The sequence below is a fragment of the Pongo pygmaeus genome, chromosome 8 (genome assembly GCF_028885625.2).
Source record: "Pongo pygmaeus isolate AG05252 chromosome 8, NHGRI_mPonPyg2-v2.0_pri, whole genome shotgun sequence".
Lineage (NCBI taxonomy): Eukaryota > Metazoa > Chordata > Mammalia > Primates > Hominidae > Pongo > Pongo pygmaeus.
The window spans coordinates 26,361,501-26,380,300 of record NC_072381.2 but is presented as its reverse complement, the minus strand read 5'-3'; the positions used below and the strand labels follow the sequence as shown (position 1 = coordinate 26,380,300).

At 40.6% G+C, this 18,800-nt stretch overlaps 1 protein-coding gene across 2 annotated transcripts in view; it reads right to left on the bottom strand.

Moving 5' to 3' along the window:
* The window catches only part of MYO3A (myosin IIIA), a 271,671-nt gene that overhangs the window by 33,659 nt on the left and 219,212 nt on the right, over nt 1-18,800 (bottom strand). The window contains exons 27-31 of one of the 2 annotated variants that reach the window (XM_054436017.1): nt 15,332-15,443; nt 12,626-12,788; nt 10,963-11,086; nt 6,931-7,825; nt 4,620-4,764 (exon numbers count right to left, since the gene is read on the bottom strand). In XM_054436017.1, the coding sequence (XP_054291992.1) occupies nt 4,620-4,764; nt 6,931-7,825; nt 10,963-11,086; nt 12,626-12,788; nt 15,332-15,443 (1,439 nt within the window). The remainder of the gene's footprint in view (nt 1-4,619; nt 4,765-6,930; nt 7,826-10,962; nt 11,087-12,625; nt 12,789-15,331; nt 15,444-18,800) is intronic. The other variant, XM_054436018.1, reaches the window with a different exon arrangement.

Genomic DNA, 18,800 nt, shown 5'->3' with positions numbered 1-18,800 from the left:
TAAATAAATATTTAAAGCAGAAGGCAAGCAGAGTTATTAGCTGTATTAAAGCTGAAGTGTTCAGTCAATATAATTCCTACTGTCTTCAGACTGAGTTCCCTTTTGAAAACAGATGAATAATCATTTTATGTATATTTTCTTCAGGAAAATCAGAAGATTTAGATGTTATGAAATCCCACACCTGGGAAGTTGTCCCTTGTTGTTGTTGTTCTTTTTCTTCTTCTTGTTTTTTTTTTTTTTTTTGAGACGGAGTCTCGCTCTGTCACCCAGGCTGGAGTGCAGTGGCACAATTTCGGCTCACTGCAACTTCCACCTCCCGGGTTCAAGTAATTCTACTTGCCTCAGCCTCCAGAGTAGCTGGGATTACAGGCACCTGCCACCAGGCCCAGCTAATTTTTGTATTTAGTAGAGAAGGGGTTTCACCATATTGGTCAGGCTGGTCTTGAACTCCTGACCTCAGGTGATCCACCTGCCTCAGCCTCCCAATGTGCTGGGATTATACAGGCATGAGCCACCTGAGGTCAGAAGTTTGAGACCAGCCTGGCCAACATGGTGAAACCCCCCCTCTACTAAAAGACAAAAACTAGCTGGGCATGGTGGTACATGCCTGTAATCCCAGCTACTTGAGAGGTTGAGGCAGGAGAATTGCTTGAACCCGGGAGGCAGAGGTTGTGGAGGCTGTGGTGAGCCCAGATCGCGCCACTGCATTCCAGCCTGGGAGACAGAGCGAAATTCTGTCTCAAAAAAAAAAAAAAGAAAGAAAGAAAGGAAAGAAAGGAAAGAAGGAAGGAAGGAAGGAAGGAAGGAAAGGAAGAGAAAGAAAGGAAGGAAGGAAGGAAGGAAGGAAGGTAGGTTAAGAAAGACAAGTAAGAAAATTTTTTACTCAATTGTTCCAGTTCAGAGTCATGGATGGCCGGAGCGTCTACTGGAAATTCAGGGTGCAAGGCTGGACAAGATGCCATTCCATTGCGGGCACACTCAGACACACACACTCTCTCTCTCTCACTGGGACCATGTAGACACACCAGTTCACCTAATGTGCACATCTTTGGGATGTGGAAAGAAACTGGTTCTATTGCAGGGATTAAATATTAGCTAAGTAATATCTGGCCCAATTGTCTGTTTTAGTTCTTTGAACTATATTTTACAATGAGCTTTTATAAGCTATTCAAGGATTTTTTTAAAGAAAATATAAATTGTTAACATATGTGAACACAAATTATATCCACAAACACTGGGATGAATCTGTCCCCAAAGTACCCCAGTGATGATGTGCATTCACCCTTTCCGTCTGTCTCTATTCTAATATTTAAATAAGATCTGAAGAATTCAGTAATTGTTAATGAATAGGAAATTTAACAAATGTTTTCTGGTTCCCTTTTGACTTGTTCTGTCTGAATCCTTCTGCACACAATCCTCTTAGGACCCTCCTCCCTTGGCTTCAGAGGGTCTAGGCTCCCTGGTTGCCCATCTCTGGTTGCTCCTCTTTCCTGGTTCCTCTCTACCCGACCTGCACATGTGCAGACTCTCACACTAGGCTGTCTTCTCTTCTCAGTGTAGGTAAATTTCCTGGAGCTTCTCTTGTCCTCCATGGCTTCAGTTACCCCGTATGTGTCCAACTGCCTACTGAGAGGTTGTCCCCAATTCATCAAAGGCTTCTCATACTTAACACAGCCCAAATTGAATGCATACTCCTGCTCTTTATCTAATCTTTCCCATCTCAGGTAATGACATACCACCATCCACCATGATACTAGCTGATCATGTTAGAGACCTGGGCATGCCCCCTTTCCTGTGCAATCAATTATCAAATCCTTTGTAATCTATAAACTAACCATTGCTTTAAACTGCCTTCTTAGCCACTACCTCATCCTAGCTACCATCATCTCTTGCTGGCCTTCCCCTTTTCTCTTCGTGGCTCTCAAGTTCTATTCCTACAGTGTAATCAGATTTTCAAAACATTTTTTACAATGTACAACAATTCAGATATACAAAAACATTAATATACTTAAAACTAAATTTAATTTATCATAGTGCTAATTTCTACTTTCTAGCTAGAATCTAGCTAGAATTTTCAACAAATTCTAGCTAAATTCTACATTCTTCATGTCTTCTGAGTAGATCTAGTCATTTTAGGTTAGGGTCAGAAACCTAAAATGACTAAATAGACACTAAGAACATTGATGGCTTACATTCAGCCTTCCCTTTTCCTGCCTGTCCTGCCACATGTAAGTTGGGGATTGGCGTAGGGGACTTTCACAGCTTCATGGCATTAGTGGGGAGCGGCCATCTGGTCTGCAGCCATTTTTGGCTGGTCACGGGCATCTGCTGAATAACTTGCCCTGTCTGGTATCTGGTCACTGGACTGTATCTCCCACTGTCCCCCTTCCTCTTGGGTTCTGGATTGTCAGATCCACACAGATACTCCTGTGTCATTAGGCCACATCAGGCCCTCTCTCAGGCACTTTCTCTGCTACTCTTTAGGACATGGGACAATTCAGATGTTTGCCAATTTAGCCTTAAAGAAGTGTAGTATAATATGAAACTTCTCCATGTGTGCAGAGAACAAAAAAAGATTCTCCCTCTAAACCCAACGGGCTAAAGAAATATTTCTGAGCTACAATCCTCTTCATGTAAGCTAAGAATTGATTTCTAATATTCTTCTTAAGTCCACAAAAAAATGAAAGATTCAAGAATAAGGTGAACTCGGCCAGGCACAGTGACTCACCTGTAATCCCAGTACTTTGGGAGGCAGAGGCGAGCGGATCACCTGAGGTCAGAGTTCGAGACCAGCCTGCCCAACATGGCGAAACCTCATCTCTACTAAAAATACAGAAAAATTAGCCAGGTGTGGTGGCGCGTGCCTGTACTCCCAGCTACTCGGGATGCTGAGGCAGGAGAATAGCTTGAATCTGGGAGGCGGAGGTTGCAGTGAGCTGAGATTGTGCCACTGCACTCCAGCCTGGGCAACAGAGCGAGACTCTGTCTCAACGAAAAAAAAAAAAGAATAAGGTGAACTAATTTGACTTTCTCATAAAATTCTGCTGCTTCTCAGGCTTGTTTAAAGTCCCTGAGATGTTCAAAAGTGAAAATCTTGGTGGCAACCTCTTCCCTGAGATGTTCAAAAGTGAAAATCTTGGTGGCAACCTCTACTTCCTCCCAGGACACTGCCTCCCATTTGTACCTCTCCTTTCCAGCAGCGGCCTGGGGTGAGCTGCCTGGCTTCCTTGCTTCCCCACACCACCTGCTCCTCTCTGCCCCACACTCACCAGTGCTGCCACTTCTGTGACCATGAGAGAACCTGAAGCCCTGGCCTTCCCTCAGCTCCTACCCTGCCAGCATGCCCCCTGGGCACAGGCCATTGCAGCAGCCAAATGAATGGGCCTCTGGGCTCTGACTTGCTAGTCTCTCTTCTTCACAGCAGGAGGCTCTCAGCCAGGGCCAGAAAGCAGGAGAGCAGCAGGAATGAAGGGCACCAAAGAGCCATTTGTGGTCAGCTTGACTGCAATTCTTGACTTGAAAACGATGTGGCAGAATAATTGGTGAAAACATTAAGGTATTTCCCCTTCCTCTCATATCAGGCAAACAGCCAAGTGCATCTTAGTATATTTCTGCCTCAGAGATTTTTTCACGGAAGAAATTAGAAGTTGCATGAGGTCAGTGGCTCCTCCTGTCTTTGGTAACAGCCAAACTCATTGCAGAGATGATGTCAGGGATCCCTGAACGGGGCAGTGAGATTGCGGAGGGCCTCCAAGAAAGCAAGGGAAAATAAATGCAGATTCTTCTGGGCAGAGGTCAGCAGGGTTCAAAGTCGTGGGACTCCTGAACTTTACCATGACAGCTCCTGGGGGAGGTCATAAGACTGCAGAGAGAATGGCTACCTGGAGTGGGCATGGATAATATGAGGCTCCAGACCCCCACGGTCTAGATGCCACTTGCAGGGTGTGGGAGCAGCCAGACCTCCCAACTTGAAGGGCTCGTGGAGGCCAGCTGGAGCCATGAGTGTCCCAACAGTAACTTCATGGGCAAATGACCAGAGACTTCATGGGCAAAAGACCAGGGTGTACCTGATCTTTTGGTGGTGTGCAAGGCCATAAAACCTTTGCACAGCTCTGGGGAGAGGGAGGTCTGAAAATTATTGAGATTGAATTCCTCACCAGTTTAGTATAATAGGTTGACTAGAAAAAAGTTCAATAACAATATTTCTTGTATAATGGGGTTTTGCACCTTCCACACTCTATACTCAAGGTTGCAGATGTTGACAAAGGAAATAGAAATATTTCTATTTCTATTTTTGTTCTCTCTTATCAAATCTGCCTCCTGCCAGCTCCCCTCTCTATACTACTCCTTTTTATTCCCTTCTGGTGACATACGCCAAGTTCTAGTTAAAATGAAAAAAGGAAAACATACTAAATGGAGGGGAATTAAGTCAGAGAAGATAGAAAGTGGGTAGAACATCCTAAAAAAAGTGTATCTCCATATAAGAAATGAAATAAAGGTTCTCCTAAGACAGGACACAGGCTCCTCAAATCTGCCATATAATAACGGTGGGAAACTAATAAACAAAGTATCTGGCATTTCCTTCCCATTCAGGAAGTTCTAACTCTACTGATTTTTACCTGAGAGGCACTGCTGAGAAGAAACTCGTCTATTAATTGGCTTATGGTGCGAGACAACCAGATAAAGTGGCTTCAGTTGCTGTGACAAAATCATTTCATTCAATTTTTTCTGCAGAATGAAATATTCTTCAGATAACTTTGATATCTAAAAAGAAGGTCATGTGTCAGGTTAAATCAAGGAAAAGAATACAGAGAGTTCTGCAGGCACCGGGGGCTGGGAAACACCTTACCAGCACTCTTGGGGACTCTCATGTTCCTCTCCAGGGCCCATCCTGTCCCTTGCACCAAGGTCTGATAAAATTCTCACCTGACAACCTTCCCCCCTTGTGCTCTGAATACTTGCCATCTCACATTTTTCTTTAAAACTGCCAAGCACGTCATGCTACATGCAGAATTCTGTTCTGATCAACTCCTTCCCAGGTTTCTGAGATCTGGCTTCCAGCCTTGCCACTCTGCTGTGTTTGCCTTTCTGCTTCTGTCCTGAGGACCCCTCTGCTGCCTTTGATTGTGCAAACCTCCTTCTTTTTCTTTCCAGTCTTTTTTTTTTTTTTTTTTTTTTTTTTTTTTGAGACGGAGCCTCGCTCTGTCGCCCAGGCTGGAGTGCAGTGGTGCGATCTCCGCTCACTGCAAGCTCCGCCTCCCGGGTTCACGCCATTCTCCTGCCTCAGCCTCCAGAGTAGCTGGGACTACAGGTGCCTGCCACCACGCCTGGCTGATTTTTTGTATGTTTAGTAGAGACGGGGTTTCACCATGTTAGCCAGGATGGTCTCGATCTCCTGACCTCATGATCCGCCCTCCTCAGCCTACCAAAGTGCTGGGATTACAGGCATGAGCCACCGCGCCTGGCCTTCTTTCCAGTCTTTTACCCTGATTTCAGGGCTGCTCTATTCTGGTTTCTCTTTCCATTCTGCCCCTCCCCTCCCCCGCCCCGCCTCTGTCGTGTCTGCATCCTGGCTCTGAGAACACGGCTGTCCTGCTGGGTTGAGTGTGAGGCTCCTGCTGGGACAGCCTCTAGCTTTGTTCCATGGAGCAGTGAATTTACTCCATGGCATTACTGGCCAGCTCCGAGTGGATGCCTTGGTAATTCTACATCTCATGTCTCCACGGCATAGCAAGTCTGAGTTCTAATCCCTGATTTGGTCTTTGGAGTGAGAAGAACTGTATGTTCGTTAAACTCACTATTTCCACATGCTTAAGAAGAGTAGGAAGGGGATGGGTAAATTAAAAAATGGCAGATCTCTACTGACAGCTAGAAGTTGGAGATGTTTGGGCCACACTTCTCGCACTAAGGAAGGGTCCAAGTGCAGTTATCGTGTTTCTCATAGGCTCAGCCACTGTCAAATACAAAAAGGGGAGTTTAGGGACTCAGGAATATTAGATAGTCCTTGGAACTAACCCATTATGATATTTCTTTTATTACTTCATACACCATTGATTACCCTGGAAATTCATGTATTTTAGAGATCTAGTTAAAACTCTTCATTTCACACTGGAGAAAATAACAGTGCTAACACATAAAGTGATTTTATGAAGGTCAAATGCCTAGAAAGAGAAAGGAGGAACTGGAATTGGTATTTACAGAAGCTGGTTCTTGCGATCTTTCCATAGCACCAATTTATAAGAGATAAATTATATGTATCAGAGATAAATTGTATGTATCAGAGACAAATTGCATGTATACCCATGAGAAGCCCTAAAACCTGTTGCTTCCTATGTTCCTCTCTAGAAACAGCTGAAACACACCTATGATTGGCATGAGATATTCTCCAGGAGGGAACTTTTCTCTGCGTTTTTTCTTTGTGATTCCTTATTTTCCATGACTGTTCATTCACTGTCATGATGTGACATGCAGACTTTCATCTTCACTGTATATGCTTTGGTGTGGCTACCTATCAAACTCTGATACCTAATTATGTCTTCTCAAATTTGTGAAAGGGAGAAAGCATAAACTTTGGAGGATTTAGAAAACTTAAAACGACCTTTTTTTTTTAAGCTATAATTAAAGATCTCACAGATACATCAAACTTTTCACTGTCGAGCCTCAGCATTTTAGTAAGCTGTATAAACCAATCTCTAGTATCACGACTACATGAGGTTTCTATCATATTTTATACTATTGTTACAATGGTAAATTGGGTTAAAAGTTCCTGGTTATTTGAATAGCACAATCCCTGAGACATTTTATTAAAAACGTTTGCGGGCCCATCAACACAGATAAAACAATCTACCAGTTATTAATTATGTGTTTAATTCAGTTATTGTATAGTTCCCAGGGACTTTTATTAGTAAATAAATTCATTTATTCACATACCTGTTTTGAAAAAATTGCCAAATCACATGCTTCTCTTTCTGAAGTTGCTTTCGAGTCTTTGTTATCCTTCTTCTTGATGTTATTGATTTCTTCATGTTTTGTGGGATAGGAATACAAATTATGAGTGTTTCTTGCTACTTCTGTTGGTGTTGTGACAATCCTCTGATGCTTAAAAGAAGACATCTTGTCCTTCCTCAACTGCTGCCTTCTCTTGTAACCCTGGTATTTGCTCTGAATGAATACCGCTGCTTTACCTTCTTCCTCCTGGGCCCGTGTCACTGGTTCAACTTGCCTCTCTTTGACTGTCTCATGCCTCAGACGGCCTCCACCTCCCTCCTGGCTGCATATCGGTGCACTCTGGGTAACTACAGATGTCTTCTTTTCTTTTTCTGTGCTGTTTGCATTTTCATAAATTGACCTTTGGCTAAGTGTAGGTTCCAAAGTTTTTTTAAAGGAAGTCTCATTTTCAGCTAACCAAGGCACTGGGTAGCTTGGCCTTTCTGATATGGCCTTCCTTTCTAGATATGCTGTTTTTGACTCTTCACAATTCCTCTCCTCTGTGTACCTCTGACAGTAACTCTGGATCATAGCTTCCCCTTTCTCCACTTTCCTTAGCTTGCTGTTCTCTTCCAGGTCTTTGACAGACTTCTGTTTGGGGCTTACTTCTGGCCCTACAAGGTAGAATTCTTGCTTAACCTCTTCCTCATACACATTATTCATTTTTTTTGGAGTCTGATACACTCTGTTGTTACTCTCCACAGCATTGGTGGTTTCCTCTTCAGGTTTGAAAGTGGAAGTCTTCACTACAGATACACTTCCTTTATTATTTGGAGCTGAAATGAATCTTTCATTAGCAGAGACTGCATTTTCTGCTTGTTTCTTCACGAAAGATTCCCTGTGTAAAATATATTATCTTTGAATATACAGTACTAAACTGGAGCTTATTACTTCTTTTGGCAATAGCTATATGCTAGATACTGGTGGGAGAAAGGCAAAAGGAACAAAGAAAGCTCAAAATTAAAATGTCTCAAGTCACATTAATCAAGTGCTTTCCAGAATGTTCTCTCTGGTGACAACTGTGATAACTACTCAAATAATGAGAAAACCAGATTCAACTCAGAGTGAGAAATATCCTAGCATATGAAGAACCATCTTTTCATTTAATGAGATATCAACATTCTAGGAACTTAATCCTTTCAAAATATATCCTTTTCAAAACAAAGTACCATTAGTAGTGAGATGCTGTGAAAAATATACCTAAGTTTGATACCAGTAAGCAGGGTATGTTCACTTGGCTGACATACTATACTTTAATAAGCACTAAGTTTACTGATCAGAGGAAGTATCTTATAAAATTAAAGGAAAAGCAATGTCCTCGCTACAGTTCATGATCATGTAATACGGTGGCCAAAATTTCACAGTTGCTACTTTGCTAATATCCTTCCAAAATGATTTCCCCTTCGCTTGAAGATAAGGTTTTCTCTGCATCTTTTTTTTTTTTTTTTTTTCTAGCCAAGGGCAAAACCCTTACAAGAGCAATACAGCCAAGAAAAAAGTTAAGATGGAATAAAAATGTCATACCATGACACCTTGATATGCTAACACCTCTCGTTGCTACTTGGAGGGCTTTTGCACCAAACTTTTCATCTTAGCCCAGAAACCCATGTGAGAGTTTAGGTCTTCTGTGATCTGTTTGTGAAGTCGGACTCTTCTTTGAGTCAAATCTGGAAAAAGCTACCGGGATTCCATTTTTCTAATTCTGTTAGCCACTTCCTAGGACTAGAATTACTGTGGTATCCCCAGGCTAGTACAGGAGGCATAGCAGAATCCTGCTAGGATCAGTCAAAAAACTAGGTAGGGTACCAGATGCCCATGATTTTGATGAATCGCTACACTAGTATTTTGAATTCCTCCATAATACTGACCTCTCTGAGAATGCTTACATTTATTTAAAATACAACTAATAAGAGAAGATAAGCGTGCAGTCCGTAACTGATTACATTCCGAAAAATCCATTTATGTTAGTTTTGATCCTTTAAATGCATTTCACTGGTGAAGACTTGTACACACTGCTGAAATTCCCACATCAGTTATATGTCTGGGCTCAGGCGACTCTACTCTGTGTTGCGGCTGGCTGGGGACCATGTGCAATGATGGGTGCTTCTGAGGATCGACCCTTCAGAGCTCCAGCACGGGGAGGACTGGCGATCTCTTCTGACATCTGCTGGAGAGCCCTGCTGGCCTGGGCCTTTCTCCAGCTCCCCGCTGTGGTATTCTAGGTCACAGCTCAGGGGCTCTGACAGGGAATGGTTAAGTGAAAACAAGCGCTTCAGGTAGCTGAGGGAAAAGGAAAGTCGGAAGTGGCGGAGGGAGGGAGTGCTGGCCCACAGATCTCTGGCAGTGGTCAGGCCCACCTGCCTCTCCCTTCCCTAACTTTCCTCTCTACAAGCTTCCCTTGACTTTCTGCCTGTACTTCTTTCATGTCTGACTTTGTCATCCACCTCCCATGAGAGTTAGCCCAATCAATGTCAAATTCTCCATCCCAGACCACAGTGATAGCTTCTTACTCACACTCATGTGCCCTGAAGTGGATCTTGTGTGCAGTAGATTCTTAATAAGTATCTGCTACATTGAAAGCTAATCCCTGGTATCTTCAGAAGAAAGGTGGTAGCAAATGGGTATGTAATTGAACATCACACTTCCTTATTAGATGTGATATCTACAAGCAGCAATTTCTAGAAGTAGTACAATTAGTCCATCTTTCTTCAACTTGCAGCCAGTTTATATTTCTCTCAGCCTCCAGACTGAAGTACAGAAGTCACAGGTATCATCCAGCCTCCTGCTCCTGAGGCAGGCCTGTGATGTTTGGAAGTTTGCTGGACTGTTTTACAGCCAGTAACAAAGAGAAACAAATCATTTGGATCCTCACAAGCAAAGACAAAGAACATATATATAGGTCTCAGAATACACAAAAACTGAAAACACCAAATGTCTCTGAACTTCAGATAAACATTCTTGTTTTTCAAATAAGGAAATGAGGTTGGCCTGAGGGATTCAGGGAGTGTGTGGGTGAAGGTGAGGGGAAGAGGTGGCAGAGACGTCATCTATGAGATCATCTGTGAGACCACTATTGGCAGGAGAGAAGAATAGCGGTGGGTGAAGAGAACGTTAGATGTGAGTGTGTGTGGAAAAAAGGAAGCCAGGAAGCCACCTCTTCTTCTATTTCATTCCTTTACCCTTTCTATGGCCAGTTTTGATGTTAAAAACAAGGGGACTAGGGTTGGGGCTGGAATGATCTTTATCTCCCTGGATGACCATGTACTGAGTTTGATAAATTCAAGTTTCACCACTTGGGCAAAATGTAGCTATTTTTCCCTTTCCCTAATCACTACCAACCAAGGCAGGGTTCCCTCCTCCTTGCCCCCAGTGTACCCTTTCCCTATTTTTATAGCAGAGTTAACACATTTTACAAGAGGGATGTGTTTGTCTGTCCTGTTTTTTCTGTAATACTGTGAGAAATTTGAGGATAAGGATTTTGCTTCATGTATCTATGTGTCCCCACCGCCCAGCATAAAGCCTGCTGAATAAGTGAATAAGTGGTTTGCTAACATGCGCTTGCAAGTACAGACATGAGGGCTCAGAAGAAAAAAGGGCAGCTGGTGATTATGACATAGGGGCCAATGGCATATTGGCTATTAAAGCCACTGGAATGAATGAGAGGGCCCAGGGACACATTTAGATATGGATGAGGATTTAAATGTGGGGATTGGAGGACATATTAGCAAAGGACACTCAGAATTAGGAGTAGAATTATAGAAAGCAATCTGGTAGAAGCCAAAGAAGAAAAATTTTGAGAAATAACTCCAAAATAGGATAGAGAACACAAAAGTAGCCTCTGGGTGTTCACTGACATTTGATGTGTCAGTATCAGGAACCTGACTAGTACAAGAAAGGCTGTGAACATTATTCTATGACCTTACAGATCTGAAAAACCTATATGTTACAACGGTATAAGAATGAACATCATTATACCTTGTATTTTCAAAGTTTTTCTTGTAGTCGAATTCCTGATCAGAAGTCTGAATGGTTGTTACTGCTGTGTTTTTCACGTTAACAATTTCTTTTCTTTGTTTCCTGACAAGGTGTCCTCTTGCAGCTGAAACATACAAAGCCCATAGTAGTGTTAATCATAAACAAATAAAAGAAATTTACTTTAAAGAGTAGAAATGGTGGCTTTGACCATTGATGTCAAAGAGGAAAATAAAATTAAAATGCCAAATAGAACAGGTTCACTTAAAAATGTGATTCATTAACAAGATTCTTCTACATGGCAAGCTATAGCAATAATAACTAAAGTAACTTTCATACTAAGAAGAGTACTAAAATGAAATCAAAATGATAGAGATGAGCAAAGTTGATGACAAGGTGTGCTCATTTGCTTAAAATTTGGTAATAATCATTTTCATTTTTTTGCTATGTGTTTCATATATTTTGGCCAGATACATTTCAGATGATCAGATTATATATTGAGAATTCAGATTAATTCTTTTTAAGTTTTAGAAAGTTAATACAGAGCAAATATATATTCTGTAACATTGCCTATGTCAGGGCAGCGCCCAATAATCAATGACTATTTCTTCAGAAAAACAGAATATTTTTACTAAGTTGGGTGAGTAAAGCACTGTAAATAACTTCACATCACATTGCTATGTTTCACTGCCAAAGGCTCTATGAAGAACCTTTTTATCAGAGCTTTATAAATTTTGAAATTGTGGATAAAGGATTAAAGCCCAAATTACTGAGTTTGCATTTTGATTTCTCAGTGAGAAGTTAAGGGCTTAAAATACAAAAAGAGATGAGGATGACTCATTGCTGATTGACAGAACGGGGATTGGAATGTTAATCTTTTGAATGTCAGTCAGCTCCTCTGCCCACGATATTAGTGTTCTTCAGAATGCAGGCTGCAAATCATTAGTGGATCACAAAATTGATGTAGTAGGCCAAATCTAGCATCTAAAAATGAAATGGAATAGACTAGAATTAAAAATATCAGAACACAGTGCTTGTAGTGTGTGTGTGTATCAGGTTAAAAAGCAAAATACATTTTTTTCTCTAAGTGTCCAGTCAAAAAAATTTGAAAGAGAGCATACTAGGCTGTGACAAGCTCTATCTAAATTTCATTCTTATGGAAAAATAGAAAGCAAAATCCAAAGTCTATTAATACAGCTTAATAAAAGTTTGTGAAGTAAAGTATGGTTATAAATATTATTTCCCTACAGTTAATAGAAATAAATGGATGCCCTTTAACAAAATAAGATTTAAGTTGTCAAAAATTATGGCAAGTGTAACCTTTGAAATAAAGTAGAAAAAATTCTTATTGTCCAATGAGCTATAATAATATGATTCTTGAGATCTATAATTAATCATTTGCTATGTCTTCCACAATAGGTCAATTGTGTTTCATTAATTCTTGACAGAAAAGTTAAAAATTAAATTATTTAAGACAAAACATTTATCCAAATATTAAAAGTGTCAATCACTAAAACAATTTGACTTAGATTTAATATAGCGAAAGTATCAAGGCAACACAGTCTGGAATTAAACACAAAAGCTACATAAGAATTGGAGGTTTGCCTGTAAGAAGTATTGTAACATTTGACTTTATGACCATATCTAAATATGTCAAAGAGATTACCTGACTGTATTATTATAGCACTTTCTTTCCTTTTCTCCTGTATTTTTTGATATCTTCTTGAACACAAGAATGCTCTGACACAAGCTTGAATCAAAATAAGCTTGTCAATAGCTTCCTTTCGCATTAGATTTAATTGTTCCACGTGATAATACTTAAGGAACACCTGAAAAATTAGAATACAAAGAACCATGGCACACAGATGTGAAAAGTTATGTGCTGTGCTTTGAAGAATAGAACACATTCTAAATTGCTTGAGATTTTGGAAATCACTGTCTTTTGCTTCTTTGCCCTAGATGTCACTATGACAGTACAGATTTTTATGCTTGAAGAAAACATTTCTTTGAGAAGAAATGCAGAAGGTGACAACCATGGTGTTTATTTACAACAGGTAACTAGGTTTTGTTGGATGAGACAATAAGAGTGGAGGATGTTGAGCTCTTTTAGCAAAGTTTCTAGCATTGTATATTCTGGGCTAAGCTAATTTTTATGCTTTTTATTTTTTAAAGGCAACTATATTTCCCAAATTAAAAAAATCTGAAGAAATCTTATTATAAAGTAGAGGATGGAATTATAGTTCCATTAGTTAATTCATCTAATGTTTATTAATGTTATTGAGACCTGTTACAGGTACGTATCTGCTGGGGATACAGAGATGAACAAGGCAGGTCGCTGTCCTTTGGGGCTCATAGTGTTGTCAGTGAAGAGAATAAGGCAGAGAGAGGGCCCCAGGCAGATTTCATTAACAACGTTCTCACTGGACCCAAAGGCTGCCATGGAGAAAGGAGGGCTGACTTTTGATTATTCTAAAATCAACATCAATTGGAGCAAGAGAGGAGCCCGAAGGCTTTGCGTGTTCTCATCTAACATTTCTCTCCCCTCCTCCAAGGAAATGAAAAGCTTGCTTTTTGTTTGTTTGTTTTCCTTTTAATGGCTAAATTTCCTAATAAAAGTCATCTCAAAGAGTTTATTGAATCCTTCAAGAAAGTCACTTAAATTCAAATTTAATGGCTGAGTCATGAGACCTGATAACCCTGACTGTAGAATTCTCTCAGTGTTCCATTACTTAAAAGCTTGGCACCATGGGTAAACACGTTTGTGTTACAGGTTTGATTTAATTCAGTTTTAATTTCTACAGGACTCTAGATGTTAATACATTTAGTCCATTCTGCTGTTGACAATTCATTTAAAATTCAATCTGTTTAAAAAGGTCATCATTTCTTTTTGCATGACATTAGAAATGTTCCTATATTAATACTTTCTATCCATGTTAATGACTTGGAAAAGGTGAAGTGGAAAAATACAAATAGCTTTAAAATGCTACTTAAATATCATGCAGAACTATAACTGCAAAAGGCCTTTTTACAAGTTAAAACTCCATTTGAAGTTAGGCATGTGTTTCAGACCATGAATCATGAGATTTTAGCCTGATGAAATTGATCATTTTGAAATTTATCATCTAAGAGAAAATGGTGTGAATAAAATACTCATTTTTAATGCCCAAAATATCCCCTTACTAAACACTAAAGTAAATATGCATTACTGAATACACAGGACACTCAGTTTAAAGTGGCTTTTTTTTTTTTTAATCTCTTAAATTGTTACAGGGCTAATTTCTCATCCAAACATTATTAAAGTTCTCTCCCACATCTCCTACACCCAAGACACAAATATTATAAATTGCTTTGCAAATATGGGAGTTTGTTTTGGTTTACTTCTGTGGTGTGGCTGATAGTAGGTATTCTTGAGTGGTCAATCTGTGAGCATCTCTTGGCTTTAGCTTGGCTCTTTTCCTCATCCTCCCCCTGTGATACATTTCATACCCCCTTAAGATATATTCAGTGCACAATGGAACCCTGTTTATTTCCTGATCCCTGTCTCGTAATGCTATGAGAATACCTGAGAAGACCAATACATCCTTTCTCCAAACAGTGACCTGTCTTTCTTCCATATTCAAGATTGGTTATGCTTTTTACTTTGTTCTCTAAGGGATTAAATAAGCTAAGATCTCACAGGTTCTACAAGCTAATATATAAACACATCAATGTCTAATACACATAGCGAGTCTAGTAATACTGGTGAATATTTTACTCCAGAAAAATTTCAAGTTTATGATAGAAGCAGGTCTGAGAATTAAGAAAAAAAGGAAAACACGAATCTTATTTGGATCATTATAATTCTCTACAGCTTTTTAACTATATTTAGTAGTGATAAACTAGAGAATATATATCTGTTTTCAATACCATCTGAAGTAAAGTACAATCATTACGGTTTATCCTTTTTTGATAAATCTTCAAGATAAATTTTTCTTGCATTTCTTTTTTTAAATTTCAACGTAAACTTTTCTTTAGAGTCAGGGTCTTAAGTTGCATAGGCTGGAGTGCAGTGGTGCGATCATAGCTACTGCAGCCTTGAACTCCTGGGCTCAAGCCATTCTCCCACCTCGGCCTTCCAAAGTGTTGGGATTACAGGTGTCTGCTACCTTGCCCAGCCTTTTGTATTTCTTAGAAGAAATCTTTATGAAGAGCAAAAGCCTTTAATGTTAATGAAAAAGAAAATCTTTATGAGTTTATAACTTTACTTCCTCTATTGTAAGCTACAGATTCTATAACATAAAAAAACCATACTTTCAAACATTGTAAAATGTTATAATTCTCAGTGAATCCAGCATAATTATTTATTTTCCTGAAAATTACATGAAAACATTACTTTTGTTTTTCCAAGAGCCCAGTTATCGAGACCAGCTTTTTCCAAAATGGTGGCACAGGTGTCAGGGCTCATGGGGGGCTCCTCGCTCGATTTGTAGCAGAGAAGGTAGTACCTTGGAATGGAAAAAATGGCTGGTTAGTATTGCATAAAGTGCCAACATCTCTGTAGCTTGGTGGTTCCCCAACAACTTAGTGCAGGGGCTGAGGAAGAGATGCCCAGACTTGATGCGGAGAAATCCTTGAGGCATCCTCAGAACAACTTTGGAGTAGACCAAATTCCAAACTGATGCAAACCCAGTCCAGTCTGTATAAATTTGAGCATTGTGTTTTCACCTTTGTGATCACCTTTCAAAACTTAACACTGTATTCCCCTGACAAGAACTCTGTCAGTCAAAAAAATTAGCAGTTTTGTTTTTGTTTTTTCGCTACCTTTCTCTGGACACTAAAAAGTGCAGGACTGCAGTGGCAGGAAGCAGAAGGAATTATTTTTCACATTCCAGTGTTAACAAAACTCCGGAAGCTGATCTTCAAACTGGGTGACGGAGCTTAATTCCAGTGAAACTTCCCATCACTGTATACATGCCTTCCATCATTGTTTTTCCTTGAGGGACACTATGTCTCCTGCTAGAGTTTTGCTCTATTGGTTTAATCTATCCATAATCGAGGGGAGGAAAGAGGAAGGGCTAATGCAGGAAAGAACTGAAAGCAGGTCCTCAGGTTAAATCACAAGGCTTATTGGGGAAGGGGATGAATTAAGGAAAGAAAAACTGCTTTACACTGGTCAATAATCTTGTGCAAAAAGACAGATTTCCAGAATTTTTAATACTCTACTATTTTTAATTTATTGGTGCAAGATTAGCCTGAAAGTCCAGTGCAACAAAGCAGCAAATTTTGGTAGGTTTTGAATTTCAAAAGAGAGGCCCTGATATGTAGACGGCTGAGGTGGCGCGGTGACATGCAGAGCAGAGTTTTACCCTTGACTCATTATCTGTATATACTTGGACATATCACAATTAAGTATCAATTCCTCATCTAAAATTGAGTCCGGAGATAAAACCTCTAAAATGAACACATTTCAACTTTGCTAAGTTTCACCTCATTAAATCTGCAATGAAGTAGCTTCTGTTAGGCTCCGTGGAGAAGAATCCTGGCCTAGAATGGTATAGAATGAAGTGACCATAACTTTTGTTATTTGCGCAAATAACCCCAGGGAGTGCCTATTAGCCACTAGGCCTGATCACTTCAGGACTAACTCACACATGTACGCTTGGTGACCCAATAGCGGCGACTCTGCATTCACAGCCTGTCCACCAACTCCTGGCTTTCCTTCCTTCCAGAACCAGAGCCAGGATCTCACAGTTCATCACAGGAGCCACCCTTAGGCAGCCCCCACACCTTTCCCACTCTCATTCCTTTGTCATGCACTCTCTGCAAACATGCATGCCTGGACCCGCCAATCATCTGCATCTCTGTCCTCATGCCGGGCTTCAGAGCACAGCCAGAGAAAATCTTCACAGTTTGCTCCCTGTGGATGTGTGGATTCCTGACTCAGCCAGGCTCCCAAGAAAGCTCTGGATCCTGACCAGTGTCCAGGGCCACTTTCCTCTCTTCTTTTTCACAAAAGCGACTTAATTCCATCCTGCTTTCTCCAAGTCTCCCAGCTGCCCCTGCCCTCCGTACCTCTCTCAGCAGATGAGCTTCTCCACTATATCACTAGAAGCCACTAGACACACAATTCATAGGCTTCTTCCCAAAATACAAATTCATTTGTCCACTATCGATTTTCCCTCCTCCTTCAAAGGAGATTTTCATCCTCTGCCTGTGTTCTAGAGGTCATCTCCTCCTCCTCTTCTGTGTATTTTCAGTCTCATTTCTCTCTTCTGGCTCCCTCCATTTACAAAATGGATGTTTGTTTGTTGTTAAAAAGCAAACACCTTAAGCTTTGCTCATCTGGTTTCTCCCACTAGCTTTGCTGATAAGTTGAAAGACTGTTTAAAATAATCGTCTTCACTTCCCATCACTCTTCAGCTCCGAGACTCTCATTTAATAACATAGCAACAAGGACTCTTATTTACTCATATAGGATCCAGGAGTGGTGAAATCTAACAGGTCCTTTTCCATCCTAATTGTGTTTTTTCTGCAGCACCTGCTGTTACTCGCTGTTCTCTCTGTCTTGCTGTCTCCAAGGCTTCCACCTAATGTCCCCTGCCTCTCCTCCTCCCTCTGTCTCCCTGCGTGCCCCATATTTAATGATTTAATGACTTGTTGCTTAAATGCTAGTGTTCTACAATGTTCTATTTTTTTCTAAGCTCTGTCCACAGGCATCTCGTCTATATGCTTGGCTCCACCTATTCCTGTATGTGGTGATTCCTAAGTCTACACCATCAACCCTAACTGTTGATATCAACTCTAAACACATTATTTATGACTTCCTACTCTACATGCCCACCTCGTTATTGCACAGACACTTTAAACTCAGCAACATTCAACAGTTTTTCCTTCCTCTGCCATTTCCTGTCTCTATGAATGATATCACCACTTTTTAAAAGGTACTTGAGCTAGAAATCTGTGTGCCAGCCTACTCTTCCCTATTCTTCACTCTATGGATCTAACAAGCTTAAAGTCTCTCTGGAATCCATGTGTTTCTTGCTATGGCTCCTGCCATTACCTTAATTAAATACCTCGTCCGTTCTCATCTAGACTTCTGCAATTGCCTCCCAACTAGTTACCTCCACTGTCACTCCCCTGCCCTGCCCCAGCCACCATCCACAGCTCTATCTGAATTATCTTTTTCTAAATGAAAATCTGATCATGTCCTTTCCTGACTCGAAAAGTCTCTATGGATGTCCCAAGTTCTAAACTGGGATGGCAAAATCAGGTGCTTTCAAAGTCTAGGCAGATACCATAAATATGCGAGCCTGGGAGCAGTGGGAATGTAGGAGAGGAAAAGGTTACACCTGCCAAAAAGCATTGTCTTTAAATTGTTTGCCACATATGATGACTAGCATGCAAGCTCCCTTCTGCCCTATATCCCTGTCTGCCTTTCCAGCCTCCTCTTTGCTATTTTCCATGGCACTCCGAGCTCGTCATGAAAGTTACTTAAAATTGTGCCGGACGGCCATGTTTGCTCATGCTTCTATGCCTTCATATGTGTTACTCACTATGCTTGCGTGCCCTTTCATCCCACTCCTGGTTTCCTTAAGGAAGACCTACTTTTTCAACATTCTAAAAACTCTCCTCGATGTATCTTCAATTAACAGATTAACTGGAGTAATGAAATTGTCTTTTCTTGTGTGAAACACACCGACTGAGGTCCACTGCACACTTAAGGCTCAAGGCTGGCAGTACTCACTAGTGTGCTCATGTGTGTGTGTGTTTGCTCTCACTGGATGAGCTGTGTTTGCTCCCAAACCTGTTTATGCCAGTTGTATTTGGTGTGACATTATTCAAATAAATATCAGATTGAAATC